Source organism: Oryctolagus cuniculus, chromosome 1 (genome assembly GCF_964237555.1).
Source record: "Oryctolagus cuniculus chromosome 1, mOryCun1.1, whole genome shotgun sequence".
NCBI classification, from domain to species: domain Eukaryota; kingdom Metazoa; phylum Chordata; class Mammalia; order Lagomorpha; family Leporidae; genus Oryctolagus; species Oryctolagus cuniculus.
In genome coordinates, this window is record NC_091432.1 from 232833967 (window position 1) to 232860517 (window position 26551).

Here is a 26551-nt window from a genome sequence, read left to right on the forward strand (position 1 = left end):
GGCGAGCTCGGGACCCTCTCTGCCCCCACCAAGGGCCCTTGTCCCGCCCCGCGCCCAGCTCCGAGCCCCCCAGCCGCGCCGCCCCCCGCCCCGATGTTGCTGTCTGCTTAAACGTGTTGCCATCCCGGTGGCCCCACCGAGCCCTCTCTGCTCCAGACACTGCTGGGCGCGGGGGCCAGACCCTGGGTCCCCGGGCAGGGCCACAGCCGGGGCGGCGGTCCAGTCCGGCTCACAGGTCCCCCAGCGGGCCCCCGCCTTGGTAATCCCCTCTATTTCCCTGCCTGCCCGGCCTTGGACGTGTGCTCGTCTGGGAGGCCTCACAGGCGGCCGCCGGTGACAATGCGCTAAGCGGGGGTGAAACAACCGGCCGCTTTGAAGAGGAAGAAGAGGAGCGAGAAGAGGAAGGAGCGGCAGGAGACCACATGAGGGTGAAACTCCACGATGAGTAAGCAGGAAACTGTTAGCTACGGAACCATTACGGTCACGCCAAGGATCTCTAACGTCATTCAGTGGTGGCAGTACCCGGAACGTGTTTGCAAATACCAGAATCTTCCAGAGATGAAGGAGAAAGACACAAGGATCTGGTGGCACTGGAAACAACCGGGAAGAGAGTGAAATAGCCCACGGGACCGGCGCTGTGGCGCAGCGGGTAAAGCCGCGGCCTGCGGTGCCAGCATCCCAAATGGGCCCCAGTTCTGGTCCCGGCTGCTCCACTTCCAATCCAGCTCTCTGCTATGGCCTGGGAAAGCAGTGGAAGGTGGCCTGAGTCCTTGGGCCCCTGCACCCTCGTGGGAGACCCGGAGGAAGCTCCTGCCTCCTGGCTTCATATCAGCACAGCTCCGGGCATTATGGCCAACTGGGGAGTGAACCAGCGGATGGCAGACCTCTCTCTCTCTCTCTTTCAAATAAATAAATAAATCTTAAAAAAAAAAATCGCCCAGCAGGGTGGGGAAAAAGGCTAAAGTGCACTATTTTTTAGGAAGAACTAAATATCTTTGTTTCCCTCATTGTAAGAGGGAGTGGTTCTAAGATCAGGGCTTTTTGCTACTAACCCCTGTAACCTGACCTGCCAAGGAATCACCGGGGGTATTCTAAACCCTAAGAAAATGCTGCGGGTATCTGGTGGGTCAGTCCGGGCCATGCACACCTGTCTGATTCCTCGGGGACACCCAGGTAACACTGATCTACAAAGCGACTGTCTTGCTGGGTGACCACACCCTTCCACGGAAACATGGGCTCACGTGATCCAGCACTAAAATAAGCTATGTGCACAAAGAGGAGAACGACCCTGATTAGGCTTCGGTGTGGCCCACTTAGGGCTTTCTGGCAGTTCTAACTCTGCTTGCAGGGAGTAAACATCTAATTCAGGGTTTGGGTGTGCAGACATCGACAGATGTGAGATTTTACAGCAGGCAGGGTTTAGTGTTCCCTAAACTGGCATTCAAATGTCCCCCTACTTATTGGGGTTTTAAGCGTATGACCTCTGGCAGGTTGCTTAAGTTCTGTGAGCGCTGGTTTCCTCATTCGTAAAACAGGGACCCCAAGGTTGTCGGAGGCTGGAATGAAGTTGGGGGTGGGCAAAGGCTCATATGTCAGTGTCAGAAAGCTGTGGTGTGCTGGCTGAATTACTTTTTCTTTTCTTTCTTTTTTTTTTTTTTTTTTTTTTTTTTTTTTTTTTTTTTGACAGGCAGAGTGGACAGTGAGAGAGAGAGACAGAGAGAAAGGTCTTCCTTTGCTGTTGGTTCACCCTCCAATGGCCGCTGCAGCTGGTGCACCACGCTGATCCGAAGCCAGGAGCCTGGTGCTTCTCCTGGTCTCCCATGGGGTGCAGGCCCAAGCACTTGGGCCATCCTCCACTGCACTCCCGGGCCACAGCAGAGAGCTGGACAGGAAGAGGAACAACAGGGACAGAATCGGGCGCCCCAGCCAGGACTAGAACCCGGGTGCCGGCGCCACAGGCGGAAGATTAGCCTAGTGAGCCGCGGCGTCAGCCTGAGTTACTTTTCTAAGCACTCTCCTGCTCTGTAAAATGGAAACGATGCTACTTACTTCAGAGCTTCCTGTGCAGGTGAAAACAAAGCCGGCAGGTGCGATGGTCTCTGGTGAGAAGGCCAGGAGTGTCGGCACCCTTTCCTGTCCCCCCACCTCCTGCAGAACTTTGGCCATAGCAAGGAAGGCCACTGTTTCAGCATTTCATTGCAGCAAGAAGGCTCATCTGAATTACCGGCAACTGGTTGTCTATTGATGAAGGTCTACTCTATTTTTAAGATTTATTTACTTATTTGAAAGGCAGAGATACAGAGCAAGAAGGAGAGTGCAAGCTTCCATTGGCTGGATCACTCTCTAAATGGCCCAAGCCAGGAGTCAGGCGCTCCATCCAGGTCTCCTATGTGGGTGCAGGGGTCCAAGTGCTTGGAGCATCTTCGGCTGCTTTCCCGGGCGCATTAGCAGGGAGCTGGATTGGAAGTAAAGCAGCCGGGACTCGAACCAGTGTCCATTTGGGATGCCTGTGCTACAGGCAGAGGCTTAACCTACTACACAATGGCACTGGCCCAGTGAAGTTCTACTCTAATGAAATTCTCAGGATTTGTGTTTCATAAAATATGAGGAAATTTCAAAAAGTCTGTGGAAACTGGCATTTCTGAAACCCATGAATTCAAGAAGTCTTCAAAATCTTCCATTAAAAAAGGTGCATTATGGGGCCGGCATTGTGACAAAGCGTGTAAAGCCGCTGCCTCTGACGTCATCCCATATGGGCACCAGTTTGAATCCCAGCTGCTCCATGTCTGATTGAGCTCCCTGCTTACATGCCTAGGAAAGCAGTGGAAGATGGCCCAAGTGCTTGGGCCCCTGTCACCCACGCGGGAGACCAGGATGGAGTTCCTGGCTCCTGGCTTCAGCCCAGCTTAGCCCTAGTTGGCCAGCTGTTGTGGTCATTTGGGGGGTGAACCAGGGGATGTGAAGCTGCCGCCTGCAGTGCCGGCATCCCATGTGGGTACCGGTTCGAGTCCTGGCTGTTCTACTTCCGATCCAGCTCTCTGCTGTGGCCTGGGAAAGCTGTAGAAGATGACCCAAGTTCTTGGGCCCCTGCACCTGTGTGGGAGACCTGGAGGAAGCTGCTGGCTCCTGGCTTCGGATCGACCCAGTTCTGGCCACTGTGGCAAACTGGGGAGTGAACCAGCAGATGGAAGACCTCTCTCTCTCTCTCTCTCTCTCTCTCTCTGCCTCTCCTCTCTCTGTGTAACTCTGACTTTCATATAAATAAATACATCTTAATAAAATTTTACTTTCCATAAACGTGTTTGGCTTGAAACTTCCCAGTCCTTTAGCACTGTAAGGACCCATGAAGGCAGTCAAAGGTTAAAAGCTGGTGTTACATCTAGCTAGGAACTGGCCAGTGAGTACAATCTTAAAACTGCAACCAATTTTTAGACCTGATCATTGAAAATTCCCCTGGAGGTCTGAGCAGGAGGAACTGGCTGTCCTGTGGGTGGGGTCGTTACAGGCTGTGCCTGGGCCAGCAGGGTGAAGAGAAACAACTCTGACATTCATCTCCACTCCCAGAATTCAAGACCTGTCAGGGCCTGGCTTTCCTGTGGGGGCCTCTGCAGAGAGACCTCTTCAAGGGTCTTCCCGGGCCCCAGGAAATCTCTCAGAGCCCTGAGGACCTGGCGTGTGGACGTGGACCTGACGCCTGCATGGACTGCCAGGCCTCCGGTTCCTCATACCGTGCTTAAAGGGGCTTTTGGTCTGAAATACCAACACTTTTTTTTTTTTTTTTTTGACAGGCAGAGTGGACAGTGAGAGAGAGAGAGACAGAGAGAAAGGTCTTCCTTTTGCCATTGGTTCACCCTCCAATGGCCGCTGCGGCTGGCGCGCTGTGGCCGGCGCACCGCGCTGATCCGAAGGCAGGAGCCAGGTGCTTATCCTGGTCTCCCATGGGGTGCAGGGCTCAAGCACTTGGGCCATCCTCCACTGCACTCCCTGGCCACAGCAGAGAGCTGGCCTGCTGGAAGAGGGGCAACCGGGACAGAATCCAGCGCCCCGACCGGGACTAGAACTTGGTATGCCGGCGCCGCTAGGTGGAGGATTAGCCTATTGAGCCACGGCGCTGGCCACCAACACTTTTGATAAGAAAAAAAAAATGGCAATTCTACCTTATTGAAATTGGAGATGGAAATACATGAAATTTGTATACCTAAAATAAAGTAAAAACAAAAAAAAACAAAAAAACAAAAAAACTGGAGACTATTAACCCATGAGCTACTAGAAATTTCTGGGGGCTGGTGCTACGGAGCAGAAGGCTAACCCTCCACCTGTGAGGCCCATGTGGGTGCTGTTCGAGTCCCGGCTGCTCCACTTCCCATCCAGCTCCCTGCTACTGCACCTGGGCAAGGCGGGAAGATGGCCCAAGTTCTTGGGTCCCTGCACCATCGGAGACCTAAGAGACACTCCTGGCTCCTGGCTTCAATGTGGCTTGAGCCTGGTCCTTGTGACCATTTGGGGAGTGAACCAGCAGAGGGAAGACCAGATCTCTCTTCCTCTCTCTCCTTCTATCTCTTGCGTTTCAAATAAATAAATCTTAAAAAAAAAATTTGGAAGATGTTTAAACGGATGCTGAATTTTATTACTAGGTTCAAACTACCAGTACAGTCTTCAGCTGATATTGCGCAGTTAAAACAGCAAAACAAAATGCGCTTGACCGAGACGGGACGGCTAAACAAGCTCAGGAGACGTCCTTCCTGCCCCTCCAGTGCGCAGTCAGTACCTTCAAGTTCAATGCCCCTTTGAAAAAGCTGCCAGGGAGAAGCAGGCATAACTCGTTCTGTTACTCACCCTGGTTCCACTTAGAGGATCATGAATATGCAAATCACCTTTTCTTGAAACTGAAATCTCGGGCCCTCATTGCCAGAGTGGTGGTTTCTTCTGAAAAGTAACTGTCTGAAAGGCTCCGTAACCGGCTCGCCCTCGCCGCTCCTCTCCACTCCCAGAGAATGCCTGGCGGGACACGGGGCCCAAACACGGGCAGGCAGGCCGGGCGCTGGCACCCCCGGGCAGAGGCCTTTGGTGTGGCCCTGGGCACAGCACATAATTCCCAGGTACAAAGAGGCAAGGAGTCTAAAGAACCCAAATTAAGCCCTTGTAAAGTTTTTAAGAAAAGATTAAAGTCTTCTCCTCTGAAACTGCTTTCGGGTTTCGTCATTAAGTGGAATGAGAACGCTGGCTGGGAGTGGGCGTTGGCTCGTGGGTCAACTCTCGGGGACAGTCGCCGTGTCCTGGGGCCCAGCTCCTCCCAGTGTGCCTCCTGGGAGGCAGCAGACGATGGCTCACGTAGCTGGGACCCTGCCACACGCGTGGGCTCCCTCAGTGGAGTTCCAGGCTCCGTACTTTGGCCTGGCCCAGCCCCGGGTGTTGTGGGCATTTGGGGAGTGAGCTGGCAGCCGGAGGATCTGTGTCTCTCCTCCGCCTTTCGTACAAAATGGAAACATGTAAATATTTCTTTAACAAAGGTTCTACTTGCCCATTCCGTTTTTAGCATCACGTTCAAACTTAAAACCAGAGATTCCTAAAAATGGCACCTAACTTAAAAAAAAAAAAAGCCCAAAGTATTGCAAACTGCCTTCAGAAAATGAGAGGACGTCTAAAAATCGCTTTCCCTTACCACTTGGTTCACGGTGAGAATCGGTTGTCCTTGTTCCTACTGTTCTTTCGCATTGCTGAGTCACAATGCTTTCTGGAAGATTCTAGCACTTCATTGGATGACACGTTGGTTTCTGACTCCGGGCTTTGCTCTCCTGAACACTAAACGCGTGGGGCGGGCACTGTGGCGCAGCAGGTTAAACCGCCGCTTGGGACACCACATCCCGTGTCGGGAGTGTGGGACTGGGGTTGAGTCCAGCTGCTCCGTCCTGGGAGACAGTGGCTCAACGCCGCCTCCAGCCCGGGAGACCCAGATCCAGTTCCCAGCTGCTGGCTCTCACCTGGCTCAGCGTGGCGGTTGCTGACATTGGGGAGCGAACCAGCTTATGGAAAGCCTCCCTCCCTCCCTCCCTGTGCCTTTCAAGTAGCCAAAAGTAAATACTTAAAAAAAAAAAAAAACATTCCCATAGACCTCTAAAAAAATAAGAATTAGAAGACAATGTGTGGTATAGTCCGAGAGGCACACCAGATCTGAAGCCCTTGAGGTTCCAACCTCAGTTTTAAAAAAAGGTGCCTGCTGAAGGGGCCTGGGCTGTGGCGCAGCAGGTGAGCCGCCGCCTACAGCGCCCACATCTCATGTGGGCACTGGTTCGAGTCCCAACTCCTCCACTTCTGATCCAGCACTCTGCTGCGGCCTGGGAAAGCAGTAGAGGATGGCCGATCTGAAGCCAGGAGCCAGCAGCTTCCTCCAGGTCTCCCACACGGGTGCAGGGGCCCAAGGACCTGGGCCACTGATGGCCGTCTGGGGAGTGAACCAACTGATGGAGGACCTCTCTCTCTGTCTCTGCCTCTCTGTTAACTGACTTTTAAATAAATAAATTAATTAAAAAAAAAAAAAAAGTAAGCCAGACGCTCCGGCCCCCCTTTCGCCCTTGCAGGAGGTGCGCCGGAAATCGCGGTGTTTTTTTTTTTTTTAACAAGGGAAGAAGTCGCAGCTCAGGACTTCCCAAGAAGGAACACAGCGACCACCTGGGGCCCTCCCCGCCTGTACTTTCCCCGTGGATTTTCTTCTTTTTAAACAGAAGCGGGGCACTTAGCACAGTAAGAGCTTCTAAGAGCCTCGACTTTGTCACAGCACGCGCTTGGCTGTGGGATTCCCGGTGGTTTTTACTTATCGCCGTCTCTTTCGCTTGTTACTACAGCAACAGAGCGCGCGTCCACGCGGCTCCCCGGGTCACGGGTGGCGAATCCTCGCCCTGTCCGCTCCCAAGACTGGACGGGGAAAGTCTCCACGCAGAACCGGGGCGGGAAAAGCGTGGAGACGCGGTCTGCGGGGCAGCCCCCAGCTCGGCCCGGCACAGACGACCCCGTTCCTGCAGCCTGCGAGGCCGGGTGAGGCGTGATACCCGCCCGAGGGCGCAGCCCCTCGCGTCACTGCAGCCATCTCTCCCTAAGCGGACGGGGGGCTGAGCCCTCGGGAAAACCGTATTTTCCACCGAGTGGGAATCCCGGTGAAGTCCGCGCAGCGCGCACCAAGGCCGCGTCCACGGCTCCGCGAGGCCCGGACTGGCCCCGCTCGGCCACCGTCGTCCCGGCAGCCGCCGCCGGGCGTCCACAGAGGGGCCTCCCCCACTTCGGCTAAGCCTGCGGTGCACACGCGGAAAAGGCAGCAGAGCGGCCCCGAGGCCAGCGCGGGGAGCCGCCCGCCCGGCCCGAACGCGCCAGAAAACCGCCGCGGACGCCCGCCGCGCCCCCGGCCCAGGCCCTTCCGGCCGCCGCCGCCCTTTGACCCCGGAAGTGGGCGGGAGAGGAAGCGGCTGGTGATGCTGGAACCAACATGGCTGCCCCGGCGCCCGTCGGCCGCTCGGGCTCCCGCTGTGCCCGGCTGGCTGCGGGCCTCCGGCTGCTCCCGCTCCTGGGGCTTGTGCAGCTGCTGGCCGAGCCCGGCTTGGGCCGCGTCCACCACCTGGCACTCAAGGTAAGGCCGGGCGGCGGCGGCGGCGGCGGCCGAGGCCACTCCCCCGGGGCTGCGGGCGACTCCAGCCCAGCGCGGGCCTCCGGGCGTCCGGGCTGCCGCTCTGCCCGCGACGGGGTCTGGCGGGCGCCGTGGGGACGGTGGGAGGGAAGGAGCTCGGCCGCGGCGTGACCCCGAGGCCGGCCCTCGCAGCCCCTGCTGGCTCCTCGCGGCTCCCCGCCCGGGGCCGCTTGCTCTTCCTTCGCCCGCTCCCTTCCAACTTCTGTCCGCGGCCTCGGCTTTCCCATGCCCTTGCGGCCTGGCGGCGCCGGCGCCTCCGCGTCCTGGAGGAATCCCTCGTCTCGGATTTAAAGCCTGCATTGCAGCCGTGCTTCTAACTCGGGGGCCTGCTTTTCCCTCCAGCGTCCCCGAGGTTGTCCGTCGAGGGAGGAGGAGTTTATGGCAGGCCTGGGGTATCCCCTGGCCTTCTGACGGGCAGCCAGAGGTCCCCTAAGGACTCGGTACCTGCGGGGGGCTCGACCGGGTACTCTGTCCCCGTCCGGGCGGGGTACCTGGGGGTGACCCTGACGCCCCTACCGGATTTTCAAGATGCGCGGTTTCTCGGGGCTTGTGCGGCTGTAGAAAGTTGACCTTGCAAAACCACCTTGCTGTGACGAGCCGTGAGCGCCGTTAGGAGGGACACAGAATCCGGGCTAGAAAGCCGGGGCTCAGCCAGGCAGCCGTACCGCGGAGTATCAGCTTTTTGTTGATTGTGAATAAAGGTTAACGCTGATTAGAGTTCACCACGGCAGGATCGGGGCATCCTGGCTGCTTTAGGGGATCTGCTGCGGGCTCCAGGTGCCCTCCCCAGAGGCGGGCGTGCACTGAAGGGGCAGAGAGAGGGAGATCCGCTGACTTGCTCCCCAAACGGCCCCGACACCAGATTGGGGCCAGGCCAACGCAGGCTGCAGGAGCACCATCCAGGACTTCCACGTGGATGGCAGGGGCCAGGGACTTAGGCCGTCCGCACTGCCTTCCCAGGCACACCAGCAGGAAGCTGGGTGGGAAGCGGAGCAGCCAGGCCCTGAACTGGCGCTGGGGGGGGGGGGTGCCGGCCTTGCAAGCATCGCCTGCTGCACCACAGGGCCAGCCCCTCAGATGACCTCACGGCGCGTGCCTTCCGCTCTGACCTGCTGAACGGGTGTCCGTCATGTGCCGGGTGGGCACCGGTCCACGCAGGCCGTGGGGGAGGACAGGAGAGAGCCCTTCCCGAGTGGAGCTTTCCTCCTGGTGGTGCGGGCAGTCAGCACTGGACTGTGCGGCCGTTTAAGAGGCGCAGAGCGGCCTGGTGACCGGTGCTGCAGCGGGAGTCCACTGCGAGGCGTGCCGGGAGACGAGGCGTGCCGGAGAGCCCCTCTGAAGAGGTGGTTCGAGCAGAGACCTAGACGACGGCCGAGCGCCTGCGGGCCTCGGGAGCAGCGTCTGGCAGGGGCGCAGGAGGTGCAGCTCACTCGTCTGGAGCTCGAAGGAGGCCCGGGGGCTGCAGCACGTGACCTGGGCGAGCGGCGAGGGTGGAAGAGGTACCTGTTCCGTGTGGTGAGGAAGCTGCCCTGGCTTTTGGTGTGCGTGTGGTTTCCTGAAGAAGGGACAGTGCAGCCCCGGCCCGGGGAGCTGGAGGCGGAGCGGGGGCGCTACCTGGCTGTCAGCTCCTTACCTGTAAAGTAGGGGCGGTGGTAGCTTTGTCGCAGGTGCTCATGGGAACAAGGTGCAGCTTAGGTTCAGGAGTGGCACAGAGCCACAGTGAACTAAGCTGCGGTTCACTTACTGCTTATCGGATGCCTGCCCTGAGCGAGGCCGCGCCTGCTGACGCAGTCCCAGCCAGGGCCGTGGACACAGGGGCAGAGGGCTGCTCTCTTGGAGGGAGGGTGACAGGAGAGATTTCTTAGAGGAGGTCGCACCCGAGCTGAGCCTTAAGAGCACGTGTTAGGAAAAGGAGTCGGCCAAGAGACGCACCTGGGAAGAGCCGGTCCGTCGGACGCCGCCGCACACGGGCGAGGTGAGGCGCGGCGCGTCCAGGGAGGCCCTTCCGGTGTCAGCCTGTGTGAGGCCTGGCTTTGGTGCTGGGGAGCTGTGAAGTTTCCTTTGTAGGCCAGGAGTGGCTGAACAAGATGTGCGTGCCAGGTGGATGCATTTCTGTGGGAGCTGAAAGTAGGGGGTCGCTCAGGCTGCAGGTGTGGTCCAGCTGTGAGATCAGGGCCTGGACGGGGCAGGGGTGGCAGGGAGACCGCCAGCAACGTGGAAGGTCAGTGATGGACGGATGGATGCGGCAGGGAGTGAGGAGGTGGCAGCCGTGTGGCTGCAGAGGTCGTGAGGGGATGTCGGTGCCACCCCGACTGACTCCCGAGGAAGCTGAGCTGACTGGGGTGGGAGGGAGCAAGAGCGAGGTGCACGGCTGGCCCACCTTCCCCTCACGTTCCTGGTGGGCGGCTTGGGTGGGCCAGTGGTGCAGAGGTAAGACACCTGGGCCGCGGCCGTTACCACAGCGAGCCCGTGTGTGAGGAGTCCCAGCTGGCTCGTCACCGGGTGGGCTGAAGCGTGGCAGATCTCCTTTTCCTGGGAGCTTGGCTCATTTGAACGTGGAGATTAATCTGGTTCTCCTCATTTTTCCTACCTGCTTTCCCTGCCAAAGTGGGCTGGTCCGTAGCACTTTGAGGTTATTGTTATAGCAGTACTGGCCGCACATGACCTGGGAAGACTCCTGTTCTCGGCCTGCCCCTCCAGCGACCTTTCCTATAGACACTTCGGCGTTTCTTCTCTCATAAGCACAAGCCCTGTCCACCGTCTGCCCTGTGGCGCGTGTTTACACGAACACGGCACGTGCCTCTCTAGGGATGGTGTTCAGTGGTGTGTGCCAGTCTGCTTGCTTCCGAGGACACTAGTGGGGTACCCCAGTGGTGGTTGCTGGAGCTCCCCTGAGCAGCCGTGGAGAGCCGCAGGGACCACTGGCCTGCTCACCTTTCCTGCCCTTGCTTGGTCGCTGCGGCTTTTTGAGTGCCTGTGTGCACATGGGGCCAAGAACACGCCAGAAGCCCTCTAGGACACAAAGAACTTTAAAGCTCTGTTTGTTTATTTTGAAAGGCAGAGCAATAGAGATGAGGACAGGCAGAGACACAGGCTTCCATCTGCTGGTCATCTTCCCAGAGGGCCGCAACAGCCAGGCTGGTCCAGGAGCCTGAACTCCGTCTGGGTTTCCTGTGTGAGTGATAGGGCCCACGTCCTTCAACTGTCACTGCTGCCGTCCCAAACCCATCAGTAGGGAACTGGATCGGAAGCAGCACAGCCAGGGCTCAAACCAGTGCTGCAGTGTGGGATGCTGGTTTTGCAGGTGCTGGCTTAACCCGCCACGCCACGCCACGCCACGCCATCAGCCCCAGAATCCAAATTTTTAAGTGCTACTTGTTATCAAAGCATCTGTTGTAGGCCAGAGACTGTGCTAACTGTAGTCACTGACTGCTCATAGCAACCTTTCGAGAGGAATGCTACCCCCTGCTTATGAATTAGGAGAGCACGGTTAAGTGGGGAGGCGGAATTGAACCTGGATCGGTGCTCCCTCTGCCTGTACCTGTACGAGGTGAGCTCCCGATGCCCAGAGCCTGGGTGCCTGTCAGGATGACGCTCGGCAGGACCATCTTCTCCCACCTCGGTGTGCTTAGCTGTTGGACCTTTTGTTAGATGACTAAATTTGACCCCATTCCATTTTTATTTATTTTTTTGACAGGCAGAGTTAGAGAGAAAAATCTTTCTTCTGTTGGTTCACCCCGCAAATGGCCACTATGGCCGGAGCTACGCTGATCCAAAGCCAGGAGCCAGGAGCTTCTTCCTGGTCTCCCATGAGGGTGCAGGGCCCAAGCACTTGGGCCATCCTCCTCTGCCTTCCCAGGCCATAGCAAAGACCAGGACTAGAACCCAGGGTGCCGGTGCCGCAGGCAGAGGATTAGCCTAGGGAGCCGTGGTGCCAGCCACCATTCCATTTCTTTTTTTTTTTTTTTTTTTTTGAAAGATTTATTCATCGCTGAAAGGCAGAGTGACCGAGCGAGCGAGCGAGCGAGAGGAGAAGAGATCTTACATCGGCTGGTTCATTTCCACATGCCCACAACGGCTGGGCCAGGCCAGGCAAAAGACATGAACCAGGGCCGCCATCCAGGTCTCCCATGTGGGTGGCAGGAACCCAAGTACTTGGCCCGTCATCTGCCTTCCAGGCGCACTGGCAGGGAGCTGGATCGGAAGCTCAGGTAGCCAGGATTCATACCAAGCGTTTGTATGGACCCCATTCCATCTGTGAACGGCTACCCGTGTGCAGTAAGCCAAGCATCGGCACACTGAGCGTGTCTGGGTGTTTGGGTGGTGTCTGTGTCGTGGCACTAACAGTAATTACTGGTCCATGACGGGCAGATGGTGTTATTGTGTTTCTCAGAGAAGCTGATCATGGTGCTTACAAGCTCCCCGCCCCATCACTCCCTGGCCTTTTGGCTAAGATCAAGTGTAGTGCGACCTCCCCCCACCTTTCTTGTTTTTGCTGACCTTGAGATCTGATGTGTGTCTAACTCGGGGGCTGTCGGAGCTCCTGGGAGCGGGGCCGGCGTGGAGGCACAGCAGGCTAAGCCTCCTCTTGCAGCGCCGGCATCCTGTATCAGAGTGCAGTTCACGTCCCAGCTGCTCTGCTTCTGATCCAGCCTCCTGCCAGTCTCGTTCTCCTTCTCTTTCTCTGTGTTGCTTTGTTTCAAGTAAGCTAGCCCCCCCCGCCCCGCCCCCCGTAAGCAACTCCTGATTTAGGCAAAGCTGGCCAGCCCTGCAGCACGGAGGTGGCCAGTGTGGAGCATCCTCCCCGGGTGTGGCTGACCGGACTGTGGTCTGCAGGGGCTGGATCTTGTGGGTTTTTAAGAGAAATTAAAATATCAAGTTTTTATGGGAAATAAAAACCAAGCAAAAACGCTCTGTTGGCCATGTATCACACTTGTGGGCCCACACAGGCTTGGGCCACCAGGTCCATGCTTTTTGAAGAAGGGACCAGGTAGGTGACCTTCAGCCAGCTTGGTCAGGTGTTGCTGCGTTTATTGTTTTCGAAAGTGTATTATTATCTGCTTTATACCTGAAAGAATTTAGTGTGGAATTGTTGGAAAAGTTAAAAGCAAAGGGGCTGGCACTGTGGCGTAGTGGGTAAAGCTGCTGCCTGCAGTGCCCGCATCCCATATGGGCACCGGTTCTGGTCTCAGCTGCTCCACTTCCAATCCAGCTCCCTGCTATGGCCTGGAAAAGCAGTAGAAGATGGCCCAAATCTGCCTGGGAGACCCGGAGGAAACTCCTGGCTTCAGATCCGCACAGTTCTGGCCATTGCAGCCATCTGGGGAGTGAACCAGTGGATGGAAGACCTCTCTCTCTCTTTCTCTCTCTCTCTCTCTGCACCTCTGCCTCTGCCTCTCTGTGACTCTGACTTCAAATAAATAAAATAAATCTTTAATAAAAAAAAGTTAAAGCAAAAGCATTTCTTATTCTGATATTCAGTTGAAATAGAATTGCCACAGCAGAGAACTGGATCGGAAGTGAAGCAGCCAGGATTTGAACCGGCGCCCATATGGAACACCGGCACCACAGGTGGTGGCTTTACCTGCTGTTGCACAGCGCTGGCCCCAAGGAGCACAGTGTGTGTGTGAACAGCCTCCTCCCCAGTCTCTTAGCTATTTCTTCCTTCCATTTCTCAGTTCATGAATGTGCAGCTTGATGGAGTTTGTTTGAATAGTTGAACAAGAGGCACAGAGACAGGCTTGGGTCCCCCCCCCCCCCTTTTAATGATTTGATCATTTATTTGAAAGGCAGAATTACAGAGAAGGGGAGAGATAGAAAGATCTTCCATCCGTTGGTTCACTCCCCAGATTGCTGCTCGGCCAGCACTGGGGCAGGCCTGAGCTGGGAGTCAGGCGCTTCATCCGAGTCTCCCACGAGGGTGGCAGGGACCCAAGCATTTGGACCATCTTGCACTGCTTTTCCCGGGCCATTAGCAGGGAGCTAGATTGGAAGTGGAGCAGCCAGGACAGGAACTGGTGCCCACCTGGGGTGCTGTCGTCCAGGGAGGCAGCCTTACCCACTGCGCCACGGCACCGGCCGCCACACTTGAGCTTAACCTGCAGCAGGTGGCGTCACAGGGCTTAGGGGGTTAGGACAGATTGCTGTGACATTGATGTCTGCCCCACAGGGAGCAGAGAAATGTATTTCAGGTGGATTAAGACCAAAATGTGAAAACAGAACCTGTGGAACTGTCAGAATAAAGTATTGGTGGATGTTTTATGACCTTGAAATCAGTAATTTTTAGAAGATTTATTTATTTGAAAGAGCTACAGAGAGAAGAGGAAGAAGGGGGTGCGCAGGTGCAGGAGAGGGATCTTCCATGAGCTGGTTAGCCCCAAATGTCCGCACCGTCAGGTCCGGAGCGGGCCAGGGCCAGGGGCTCCGTCCTGCTTTCCCACATGGGTGGCAGGGCCCCGGGAGCTTGGCCCATCATCTGCCGCCTTCCCAGGCGCCTCAGCAGGAGAGCTGGCCTGGAAGCAGAGCAGCTGGGACTTGAACCGGCACTGTGACATGGGACACTGTGTGCCACAATGCCAGCCCCAAGAAGAATTTTTAAAATGAGTTCAAAAATACTTCTAGGAATAAAGATAGGTAGGCTTTTCCTTCAAAACCAAGAAGACATAAGGCAAAATAAATCAGAGTTTGGGGGGGGGGGGGGCTGGAAGAAAACTCGCAGTGTAAAAATCAGAGACCCGCTGCTGATAAGCAGAAGGCATGCTCAAGCCCAGTCTCAGGAAAGGAAAATCAAGTCATGTCAGCGTTAATTCCCCCAAGACGGGAAAAAGAAGTCTGACAGCGTCAGAGTTGGGTGAGGATTAAGGAACAGGAGCTCCTAGACCTTGTCGATTGGTTTTGCGACTTCTAGCAAAATTGAAAACACACTCCCAGCTGTCTCCGAGTGTGTACACCCTGGGAGCCCAGGTGCACTCAGTGTACGTGCAGGGGGGTGCACAGCGAGTTCACAGCAGCCCTGTAAAGGCCAAACGTTGACGTAGCCTGAGTACACAGGGATGAGGAAGTAGCGTGTTGTGCAGTGAAGGAATAAGCAGGTGCCTGAGAACCTGGAGCAGTTAAACGTACCGGAGTCCTCAGTGTTGTCTGAAAAGACATGGTGCAGTAGGTAATTATGGCACAGTATATCCAAATTTTAAAAAGTAGAGAATGAAACTTTATGATGTTTATGGCTGGGGATCTAAGTAGGGAAAGTATTTAAATAGAATACCGATTCCTGCATGAGGGGAGAGGTGGTGACAGGGGATGGGGGTCTGCATAGGGACCTCACTTTCTCACTAGTGTTTTCTTTTTCTTTTTGAGGATTTATTTATTTATTTGAAAGTCAGAGTTGAGAGAGGGAGAGATCTTCGACCTGCTGGTTCACTCCCCAAGTGGCCACAATGGCCGGGGCTGAGCCCTACTAAAGCTGGGATCCAGGAACTTCTTCCAGGTCTTCAAGGGGTGCGGGGGCCCAAGCACTTGGGCCATCTTTTGTTGCTTTTCCAGGCCATTAGCAGGGAGCTGGATTAGAAGTTCCACAGTGGAGCATCTGGGACACGAACCGGCGCCCACATGGGCTGTTAGCATCGCAGGCAGCAGCTTCACCCACTGCACAACACCAGCCCCAGTGTTTTCCCTCTTCCCCTCCCTCCCTCCCTTCCTGTGGTCTGAAGCAACTTACCATAGATAGGTGAGCGTTCTAGGTTGTGGAGAAAGAGCCTTTTGCTGTTATTCCTTTTACTTTACTATAATTTCAAAACCCTCTTACAAACCAGAGCGTGGGACCTTTCTCCTGGACCGTGAGCTGCCCGGGGACCAGGCTTGCTGGTCTTGCTGCCCCCAGCCTGCGCAGGGCGCTGGGCAGTCAGGTTTCTGCAGTGAGCACCTGTTACTAGAAAGGGTGGTGATGCCACGTCTTTAAAACCAGAGACTCTGCGCTCCTGGTGTTGAGCTTGGTTGGTGACCGGTCTTGCTGTAGGTGCCTCAAATCGCAAATTACAAGTCGCAGCTGTGCGCCTGCTGTTCCACTTCCTTTGTTCGCTTAAAATCACTTGAAAGTGATACAGTGACTGGAAAATGTTTTCTAAATTCCTTAGACATAGGAGGAAAACATCACACTGTATTATTCATAGCTATCTCTGAAGGGCAGGTTATTGCTACCTTTCAACATTTTTTCCAGTTATATCTTCTGAGCATGTATATGTGTTGGAATTCAAAGCAGACAAATGGTACTAAAAACATAAGATTAAGAGGAAAATTCTAAATGATTTTCATAAGATGGTAAAATAGGGGTGACTTTCATCCCTCCTGTGGTTTATTTCTCTAATGGAGCTGTCATTTTTAATTTTTAAAAGTTAGATTCTTTGTTTTTAAAATTTTTAAAGATTTTTTTTTAAAAAGATTGTTTATTTGAGAGATAGGGTTGCAGACAGAGAGAGGGAGAGACTAAGAAAGAGGTCTTCATCTGCTGGTTCACTCCCCAAATGGCTGCAACAGATGGAGTTGGGCGGATCTGGGGCCAGGGGCCAGGAGCTTCTTCCAGGTCTCCCATGTGGGTGCAGGGTGCAGGGGCCCAAGGACTTGGGCCATATTCCACTGCCTTCCCAGGCCATAGCAGAGAGCTGGATTGGAAGTGGAGCAGCCGGGACTGAACCAGCACCCATGTGGGACGCTGGCACTGCAGGCAGCGGATTTACCTGCTACGCCACAGCTCCAGCCCCCCAAATTTGATTCTTAAAACCACCGTATGTTTCAGTCTTCAAAGTCAAATAAAAATGATTTTTAAAAACGTAGTACTTCTTGGTGATATAATTCATAGAAAACTGACAAAGACGTTGACTATCCCGGATAAAGTACAAGTACAGGGGCACAAGTTCATTTACCTTTCGTAAAGTGTTTGAAGAAGTAAAGTGGCCGCAGTCTGTGCCTGGACACCGTGCTGTCCGGACACTTTGCTGCTGCGAGAGAGCGACAGGCAGGGTGTTGGGGAGTCCTTCCTGCTGTCCCCGGGCCGGGCTCCTCTGAGCCAACCACCATTGCCGCCTGGTGTGCGTCTCCCACTTAACTGCGTAGCTCCAGTGTCTGCACCCCCAGCCTCCACGTGGCGCTTGCTTGCTTTGTTGGCATCATCCCACTTCATAAAGTCCCAGGCACATCCGGTATGCGCAGAGCTCTGCGATGCTGATGATGTCGGAGCCAAAGTCCAGGCGTGCTGGCAGCTTGCAGTCAGCCCACAGAGCGACGCTGCACGCCAGGGTGACGCTTGCTGATGCCGTGGCCCGGCACGTCCTCCCGCTGACTGCGCTGTGGGGCCGCGCTCCTCTCGGTCCCTGCTCAAAGGCACCTGCTCTGGGAGCTTTCTCCCTCCGTGGCTGCACTTCTGGGTGGCACCCGTCACGAGCAGTCCACCGTGCAGTGGCTGTTTATCTGTTGCTGTGCAGTCTGAGCTCACAAGGCAGGAAGTTTTGTTTTGGTGAGGGCTCCATTCTCAAAACCGAGAGCAGCACCTGTCTGCTCCGTGGACGCTTGCTCAATGAAGAGGTTGTCTTTAAAAGACGTTAGTGTGTGGGCTCACTGCTGAGATAACCCTCCGTGTAATGAAGACGCAGAATTTATTTTTTAAGATTTATTTATTTATTTGAAAGTGACGGGGGAGACAGATTGTCCATCCACTGGTTCACTCCCCATGTGCCTGCAATAGCCGGGGGCTAGGCCAGGCTGAAGCCAGATGCCAGGAACCCTGTCTGGGTCTCCCATGTCGGGGGCAGGAACCCAAGCACTGGGCTGTCACCTGCTGCCTCCCAGATGTCTTAGCTGCGCTGCAAGCACTGACAGCCGGGACTTGAACCAGGCACTTTGCTAGGGCAGTAGCTGTCCCAAGTGGCAGCTCAGCCCACTGTGCTACAGTGCCCACCCCTAGAGTTTTATGTATTTATTTATTTGAAAGACAGAGCGATAGAGAGAGGAGAGAGCTTCCATCCACTGGTTCACTCCCCAAATGCCCACAGCAGTCAGGGCTGGGCCAGGCCGAAGCTAGGAGCCAGGAACTCCACCCGACTCTCCGTGCAGGTGACAGGAACCCAAGTGTTTGGGGCATCACTTGCTGCCTGACAGGCAGGTGGAACAGAAGTCGAGGCAGGGCTCCATCCCAAGCACTCTGATACGGGATGTGGGCGTCCCAAGTGGCACTTAACCTGATGTTCCACAGTGCCCACCCCTTCTTAATGAATTAACTAATGTATTCTTAAGATTTTTAAAAATTTTTTTAAAGATGTGCTTATTTATTTGAAAGGCAGAGTTGCAGAGAAAGAGAGAGGGGAGAGAGAGAGAGAGAGAGAGTCTTTCATCTGCTGGTTCGCTTCCAAAATGGCCGCAACGGCTGGAGCTGGGCTGATCCAAAGGCAGGAGCCAGGAGATTCCTCCAGGTCTCTCGCGAAGGTGCAGGGTCCCAAGGACTTGGGCCATTTTCTACTTTCCCAGGCCATAGCAGAGATCAGAAGTGGAGCAGCCGGGACATCCCAGTTTCGTTTATTTGAAAGGCAGAGTTAAAAGAGAGAGAGATCGATCTTCTAATCATTGGTTCACTCCCCAAGCAGCTGCAACAGCCAGGGGAAGCCAGGAGCTTCAAGCAGGTCTCCTATGTGAGTTTCGGGACCCAAGCACCTGCGCCATCTTCTGCTGCTTTCCCACTGGCAGGAAGCTGGATCGGAAGTGGAGCGGCCAGCAGCCTGGCATTGCAGGCGGCGGCTCACTCCCTGCACCACAGCGCCCTCCCCTCCATAGTTCATTTTAAAATCATTCTTTTGTGGGTTGACATTTGAAGCACATTTTTTTTTTTTTTTTGACAGGCAGAGTGGACAGTGAGAGAGAGAGACAGAGAGAGAAAGGTCTTCCTTTGCCGTTGGTTCACCCTCCAATGGCCGCCGCTGCAGCCGGCGCACCGCGCTGATCCGATGGCGGGAGCCAGGATCCAGGTGCTTTTTCCTGGTCTCCCATGGGGTGCAGGGCCCAAGCACCTGGGCCATCCTCCACTGCACTCCCTGGCCATAGCAGAGAGTTGGCCTGGAAGAGGGGCAACTGGGACAGAATCCGGCGCCCCGACCGGGACTACAACCCGGTGTGCCGGCGCCGCAAGGTGGAGGATTAGCCTAGTGAGCCGTGGCGCCGGCCCTGAAGCACATTTCTATTACCTGGCTCGGCTATTGAAGGCAAAGCTGTGACTGTCGCTGTACGTACGAGTGCATCGTTCTGATGGAAGGGCTCAGTGATCGAAAGCCAGGAGTGGCCTGTGGCACTGTGGCACGTGTGTTTTCTTGGTTTTCGTCCCCAGTTCCTGGCTCATAGCTCCCTCCCTGGGAACAGAACACAGAACCTCAGAGAGAGGGCCCTGCACTGCACCCTTAGGGAAGGAACGCTGAGGGGGTTCCCCCCAGGCTGTGGGGGTGCCAGGCTTGTCCCTAGACACTCGGGAGGACAGGGTTCCGAGCTCCCCAAGAGAGCTGAATGGGTGAGGGTCCTGGAAGTACCCGTGTGTCTCTGTGCATCAGCACCGGCGTTGGCGGAGCAGATTCCCCAGCACGGGGGGACTAAGTGGAGGTACTGAGCAGCCCTCCTCTGCGAGGGTTTTGTCGGCTTACTCAGCGTGTAATGGTGAATGGAGGAGCCCGAGGGTCTCACGACACTGCACAGAAGGCTGGATTTGCCGACCTGATGGGAAAAAGGTGGCCTCTCAAGTAGACTGTTGAGGTTCAGGGTGGCAGCGTGTTTGTTAGCCTTCCAGTGTCTTTATTTTATTTTTTTAAGGAAGAGAGAGAGGCAGAGAAATCTTCCACCCTCTGATTCACTCCCCAGGTGGCCTCAACAACCAAGGCTGACCAGGCTGGAGCCAGGAGCTTCTTCCCGGTCTCCCACATGCGTGTAGGAGTCCACGTACTTGGGTTATCTTCCATTGTTTTCCCGGGTGCATTAGCAGGGAGCTGGATTGGAAGTGGAGCAAGACTAAAACCGACGCCTGTATGGGACACTGGTGCTGCAGTCTGCGGCCCTACAGCATGGGCCTCTGTCCCCCCCCCCCCTTTCCTTCAGTATTTTTATTTGGAACTAAAGCAAATACTTCAGTATCACAAATATAATATTCAACTGCAAGAACTAGGCCACTAATTTGGCGTGAGCGTTTATTTGCACAAACATGATATGCAGATGAACCCAGACAAGGTGAACGAGTGTGACGTGGTCAGTGTCGTAGGACAGGGGACAGCCACCGAGCAGCATGAGACGAGGCCAGGCCACTACTCCTCGCTGGAAGATTCTCTACAGCGTGTGGGCTATGACAGTGCGTCTGTTGGGGACAAGCAGCTGCCCGGGCCTCACAGGCTCCAAGCCCAGAAAGCCGAAGGTGCGGGCAGGGCGCCTCTCTCCTCAGGGTTCCTGTGGAAGCGAATGAAGGCGTGGGCAGTGTGCCACGTGGCAGCTCCCCGTGGAGACTGGTGGCGCTCAGCACCGCTCTCCAGGTGCCGTGCTGGCCTCTGTGAGCCTGGACTGGACGTTCAGAATCCTGTCTTGTTAGGCGACCTCAGTTCTGTGACTCGCAGCGAGGACCAGAGTGGAATAGCCCAGCTGAAAGATTGTGAGCCGTCTGTTCCTCACCCAGCTGGGAGCTGCAGGGTTGGGGGGACATCAGGAGCATCCCCGGGCCCCCGGCCCAGGTTACTGACGCCGTGGTGGGGGGGGGCGGCTGCCGTGCAGGCTGAGGAGTGGCGTGGTGCGGCTGGTGAGGCCGTGGCGCCTGGTGTGCCCCTTCCTTCTCTGGCGGGGCGCTGGCTCCCGAGGATCTGCTGCAGGGAGGATTTCGTGGTCCGGCCACTCGGGTCCAAAACCAGGAAAACCTTGGCTGCCCCCGCCCGCCCCCCCCAGAGGCCTCTGTTGTCTTTTGATTTCAGATCTGCTCTCCAGGCGCAACGTTTTAGGGAACCTTCCTCAGAGAGGCTGTTTCTCAGGGCGTGTGAAGCCCGAGATACTGATACAGCAGCTGTGCTGGTAGGAATAAACTGCCTGCAAAGAGGGAGACAGAAAGCCTTGCAAACGTAATTATGACTAGATATGTGCGGCCACTTGGGGAGTGAACCAGTGGATGGAGGACCTCTCTCTCTCTCTCTCTGTGTAACTCCAACTTCCAAATAAATAATTCTTAAAACAACAGAAAGAAAAAGAAAATACTTAAACCTCAGTTTTAAATGCACAGTGCGTTATTAAGGATTTTGATGGTGTCGGTGAAGCTCCGTTTTACAGGGTGGTCTGTGGAACGAGGACGAGCGTTCCTGACTGTTGAGAGCATCCAGGGCGTCTGCCCTGCGCGTTCCCCTCGCGAGGGCCGTGTGGGCAGCGCACGTCGGTGCTCACGCTCGTCCCACGCTGCACTGGTGCTTGCAGGGTGCCGGTTGTGTTAGAGCCAGCTGTGTTCTCACCGCTTCCAGATAATCAAGTCTGGGAGGAGAGCCAGGAGAACCTGTTCTCACCCTGAACTGCATCTGAGCGCAGTCCTGTGTTCTAGTGACCTTGGCTTTTCTTGGGTGAGCAATCTTGCTTAATTAACTTGATAAGCAATTTCTGTGTTATCTTGGTTATTGTTTCTTAAAGCCTTTATCAGAGACACACATTGAGATATTGATAGATGAAGTGATAGGATGTCTGTTCCTTTTTTGGCTTTTTAAAAAAGATTTATTTATTTGAAAGTCAGAGTTACACAGAGAGAGGCAGAGAGAGAGAGAGGTCTTCCATCTGATGGTTCATTCCCACCTGGCTGTGATGGCTGGGGCTGTGCTAATCTGAAGCCAGGAGCCAGGATCTTCTTCCGGGTCTCCCACGTTAGTGCAGGGGCCCAAGCACTTGGGGCATCTTCTGCTGCTTTCCCAGGCCACAGCAGAGAGCTGGATCGGAAGTGGAGCAGCTGGGACTCGAACCAGTGCACATATGGGATGCTGGCACTGCAGGTGGTCGCTTTACCCACTATGCCACAGCGCCGGCCCCTGGGATTTGCTGTGGAATAAGTGTTGGGGGGTGGAGGGTGGAGCTCAGACCAGCGTTCTCAGGGCCCGAGTGTTTTTCGCTTCTTGGCCTCGGCCCTCTGTGGTGTCCTGTACATATTGACTCACTCCCGTGGACTTGAATCAAGCAAAGCTGAGTGAGTTCCGGGGTGGTCCTTGCAGTCTGGAGACGTCTGTGTCTCTGAGGTCTGTACAGAGAGGTGTAGTTTACAGGCACTCCTGTGATGTGATAGCTTAAGATGGAGCTGAGCGTCAGGTTACTGCCTGCTGGTCACACTTGAAAAACAACAGTTAATTATTTTCTAAGTACAAAGTAATCCATGAACATTGTTAGAAATTTGCAAAAAAGACAAAGTGTAAGGAAAAATTTCCATGTACAGTCCCACTGCACTAACCTTTTTATTGTTGGATAAATTGTTTTCAAGTCTTTGATAAATTTAAAAAAAATAGAATGATATGTGCCTTTTGGTGTTTTTAAAGATTTTTTAGAAAAAGCTTATTTATTTTTATTTGAAAGAGCAGCAGAGAAAGAGGGAGAGGGGGAGAGAGAGCGCGCGCACTCTTTGTCCATGGGATCCCTCTGCAAATGCCTGCAGCAGCTGCATCTGGGCCAGGCTGGGGTTGGGAGCGGGGAACTCAGTTCCCCCTCTCCTGTGCGTGGAGGAGCCTGGTCCTCACTGCCGCTCCCCAGGATGCACGTTAGCAGGAGCCGGAAGCAGGAGCAGAGCGGGGACGGGGCCCAGGCGCTCTGCCGCGGGGTGCAGGCATCCTGAGCAGCACTAAGCAGCGTCTCTGCGCCAAGCACCGGCCCTACGAGAGGATGAGAGAGCGTAGCCAGAGCCCGCAGGGCGTCAGTTCTGGGAAGTGCTGGACGCTGGTCACTGCGACGCCCGTATTTTTCCTGGTATCCTTCAAAAACCTGTCTTCAGTGGGCATTGTGTCACCACATGAAATGATACAAAGGTGGGAAAAGAGTAAAGAAAAGTGCTGCTGATGTCGCACACCGCAGCCGCTCGTCGCTGGGGAGACGGTCTCTCTGAGGGCGTGGAGGGCGCGCTTCCCTGCGGGGCTGGCTAGAGGGCATCCCTTCAGAACACACGGGTTCTTGACCTGTGATGGACAAGCAAGTGACTCTCCTGAGGCCCCACCTTCCTGACCTCTCACCCGGGTGGGGCCCCTGCACGTGGCTGTTACACACCAGGCAGCGCATTCTGTGTGCACTGCCCACCGGTCGCTGTCTGCTCCATTCTCTCTGCAGCCCTGCCCAGCTGGGGATTCTGGGGGAGAATTACACCCTGAGAACGGCTGTGATCTGTGGCTTTTCTCTCTCTCTCTTTTTTTTTTTTTTTTTTTAATGATTTTTAGATCTATCTGCCACTATCTTAAGCCTTTTAGTTTTTTTTTTAAGATTTTATTTAGTTATTTGAAAGTCAGAGTTACACAGAAAGAGAAGGAGAGGCAGAGGGTGGTGGTCTTCCATCCGCAACAGCCAGAGCTGCACCAATCTGAAGCAAGGAGCTTCCTCTGGGTCTCCCACGTGGGTGCAGGGGCCTAGGGACTTGGCCATCCTCCACTGCTTTCCCAGGCCATAGCAGAGAGCTGGATCGGAAGTGGAGCAGCTGGGACTCGAACCAGCGCCCGTAAGGGATGCCAGCACTGTAGGCGGTGCTTTACCCGCTACGCCGCAGCGCCGGCCCCGGTCTCTGTGGTTTTAAACAGTTAGCAGCGCTCCACTGCCTTCCATGCAGGTGGCCACCGCCGTCTTCCCTGGCATCCTGGCGGGTCTGTGGGAGCTGCTGCGAGCCCCTCCGTCCTGCTGGGAAGTGGGAGTTGAGCAGACTCGCTGTGAGCAGGGCTGAGCACCGAGAAAGCAGGCAAGTCCCCAGGAGCCAGAAAGGGGGAAAGGAGCCGAAACCGTGGTAAGGACAGGGAAGTCAGGACTGCCCTGGGCATTGCCGAGGTTTGACCTCAGAGCCTTGAGTTTTTCACAAGTGCTGAGGGGAAACAGGGACCAAAACCTCAGGCCAGGGCGGAGAGAGAGGAAGTGGAACAACTGTGTCTCTCCTTGGCCTCTCCAAGAGCTGTTTGGTACAGGGTTCATGACAAAGAAGAATTAAAAGTTAAGTTTATTTTGGTGCAAAACAGCTTTGGAATGCACGCATAGGTGTTTGTTTATTTGAAAGGGAGAGCAGCAGAGCCAGAGGGAGAGGGAGAGAGACATGCCATCTGCTGATTGGCTCCCTACATGCCCACAACAGCCAGGCCTGGGCCAGACTGAAGCCAGGACCCAGAAAACCCATCCAGGTCTCTCACGTGGCTGGGGAAGCCCACATTCTAGGACTGCCACCTGCTGCCTCCGGGCGCCGTTAGCAGGGGTGTGGGGCGAGGGCATCCCAGGCATTGACTCGGCTGCCGCACCACGGCACCTGCCCCGTGGTGTTGCCATGGTGTGCCTTTCCTGTGGACTTCTGGAGGACCCCTGTGTGCTCCTTAAGTGGAGGACGGACTAGGAGAGAAGGCTCCTTTGGTGGCAGGCAGATGTGCGGCGGCTCCGGGCTGCGGGTGTAGCGCGGCTGCTGCTCCTGCCGCTTTGGCCCCAGCCTCTTCTCACCGGCCTTTGGAGTTTGCCGTCAGCCCTCCCCTGATGTCCAGGAGATGTCCGATCTGCCACTCGCACCAGGAAGCAGCTGCCTGCTTACAGAAGGCGTTGGAATTTGGGTTAGCGCAGTCATTTTACACAGTATCAGTCTCTGTGGAACCCAGGCTGGAGGTGTCTGCGGCGGCTGCTGTCGTATGGGTCTGGCATTGTGTCGGCTGGGCTGAGAGGTCGGCGTCTGCCTGTGGGGCGCGGTTCGGGTTGTGGCAGAGCGCAGGATTTTCCTGCTTCTGGGTCGCAGCTGGCTGACTCCAGGGATTGCTTTTGCATGAGGTTTTGTCCCTGAGAACCCACCCTGTGCTATATACTAGTAAATTTTTTTTTTATTTGAAAGGTTGCGTTAGAGACATCTTCCGTCTGCTGGTTCACTCCCCAAATGGCCACAATAGCCAGGACTGGGCCAGGCCAAAGCCAGGAGCCAGGAGCTTCTTCCAGGTCTCCCACGTGGGTGCAGGGGCCCATCTTGGGTCATCTTCTGCTGCTTTCCCAGGCGTGTTGGCAGAGAGCTGGATTAGAAGTGGAGCAGCTGGGACTTGAGCCAGCACTCATATGGGATGCTGGCACTTCATTCAGGGCTTTACTCGCTGTGCCACAGCACCGGCCCTGCAAATAAACCTTCCTTAAAAGTTGAATTATATGTTAGAAAATTAAGATGCAGGTGCACTCTGATCCGGCAGCGGGATCGCCACGTACCCACAGGGTAATAAGGTCTTTGTTAATGAGTGATTCTTGGAGCGGCTTTGGCTGTCCTCCCCATCCCCTCTGCCCCTCCCTATCCCTGTGCACGTGTGAATGCCGGCAGTGGCCTCTCAGGAAGGATGCGAAGAGGACTAAAACACGGCGCTCATCCCGGCTGACCGCCAAGTTTGCCCAGAACCCGTGCGGTTGCCCCGGGGTGCCCTGACCTTGCTGTGTACCCCCGCCGAGTCTGCCCAGAACCTGTGTGGTTGCCCCGGGGTGCCCTGACCTTGCTGTGTGCCCCCGCCGAGTTTGCCCAGAACCTGTGTGGTTGCCCCGGGGTGCCCTGACCTTGCTGTGTACCCCCGCCGAGTCTGCCCAGAACCGTGTGGTTGCCCCGGGGTGCCCTGATGCTGCTGTGTGCCCCTGCACAGCTATTGGCACCTTAGGGCTTCCCGAGGAGCCGCCACAGCTTCTGGAGAAAGTTACGTTACCACAGCCGTGTGTATTACTGAGGCTGGCTGGAAACTGCAGGTTATGTAATCCAGAGTTAGCGTCTGCGTGGGACTGATTCTGCCCCTGCGTGTGTCTGCAGGACGACGTGAGGCACAAGGTTCACCTGAACACCTTTGGCTTCTTCAAGGATGGGTACATGCAGGTCAACGTCAGCAGCCTGTCGGTGAGCGAGCCTGAAAGAGCCGCAGACAAGGACGCCGCCGTGAGTACCTGCTCCTGCCGCTCTGCCCGGGTAAACAGGAAGTGTCAGAGTGTGGAGGGAAGTGAGCTGACCAGAACCAGACTGTGTGTTAGGCACCAGGCAGTTTGCTTTTAGTACTTAGATTGCAGTTCTTGAATAATTCTAGTCCTTGGTGATTTTATGAGTGCTCAGAAAGTGAAGAGGAACTAGGCTGAAAGCATGCCCTTTCCTGCTCCCTGATTAAGGAGGATGTGGGCGAGGCGAGACTTGGCACAAGGAAGATGCTGGTTGGAGGGCCAGGGGTGCGGCTGGCAGATGAAGCCACTACTTGGGGTGCCTGTACCCCGTATCAGAAGGCTGACTTGAATACCAGCCACTCTGGTTCTGCTCTAGCTCCTGCCATGTGCATAGGGAGCAGTGGTTGATGGCTCAAGTACTTGAGTGCCTCCCACCCTCTGTTTGGGGAAACCCGAATTGAGGTGTTGACTCCTGGCTTTAGCCTGGCCCAACTGCAGCCACTGTGGCCATTTAGGGAGTGAACCAGTGACTGGAAGATCTCTCTCTCTCTCTCTCTCTCTCTCTCTCTCTCTGCCTTTCAAATAAATAAATCTTTAAAAAAAAGGAAAATGCTGCTTAGGACATCGCCAGCCCGTACCAGAGAGCCGGGTTCAAGTGCTGGCTCCACACCTGATGCAGCTTCCCACTAACGCACATCTTGGGAGACAGCAGGTGCCTGGGTCCTGCCACCCATGACCGAGCTTGAGGCT

General features: G+C 55.4%; 1 protein-coding gene and 1 long non-coding RNA gene across 2 annotated transcripts in view; one reads left to right on the forward strand and one right to left on the reverse strand.

Moving 5' to 3' along the window:
* Positions 1 to 4605: 4605 nt before the first annotated feature.
* LOC138845413 (uncharacterized) lies at positions 4606 to 5013 on the reverse strand. The gene is made up of 2 exons (XR_011382557.1): positions 4875 to 5013; positions 4606 to 4796 (listed from the first exon to the last, which is right to left on the reverse strand). It is a non-coding gene; the product is annotated as an uncharacterized lncRNA (long non-coding RNA).
* Positions 5014 to 7429: 2416 nt separating this feature from the next.
* GPR107 (G protein-coupled receptor 107) overlaps positions 7430 to 26551 on the forward strand; it is a 65594-nt gene continuing 46472 nt past the window's right edge. Inside the window, exons 1-2 of the mRNA XM_070058072.1 lie at positions 7430 to 7618; positions 25683 to 25805. Coding sequence (XP_069914173.1) covers positions 7478 to 7618; positions 25683 to 25805 — 264 coding nt within the window. The 5' untranslated portion in view covers positions 7430 to 7477. The remainder of the gene's footprint in view (positions 7619 to 25682; positions 25806 to 26551) is intronic.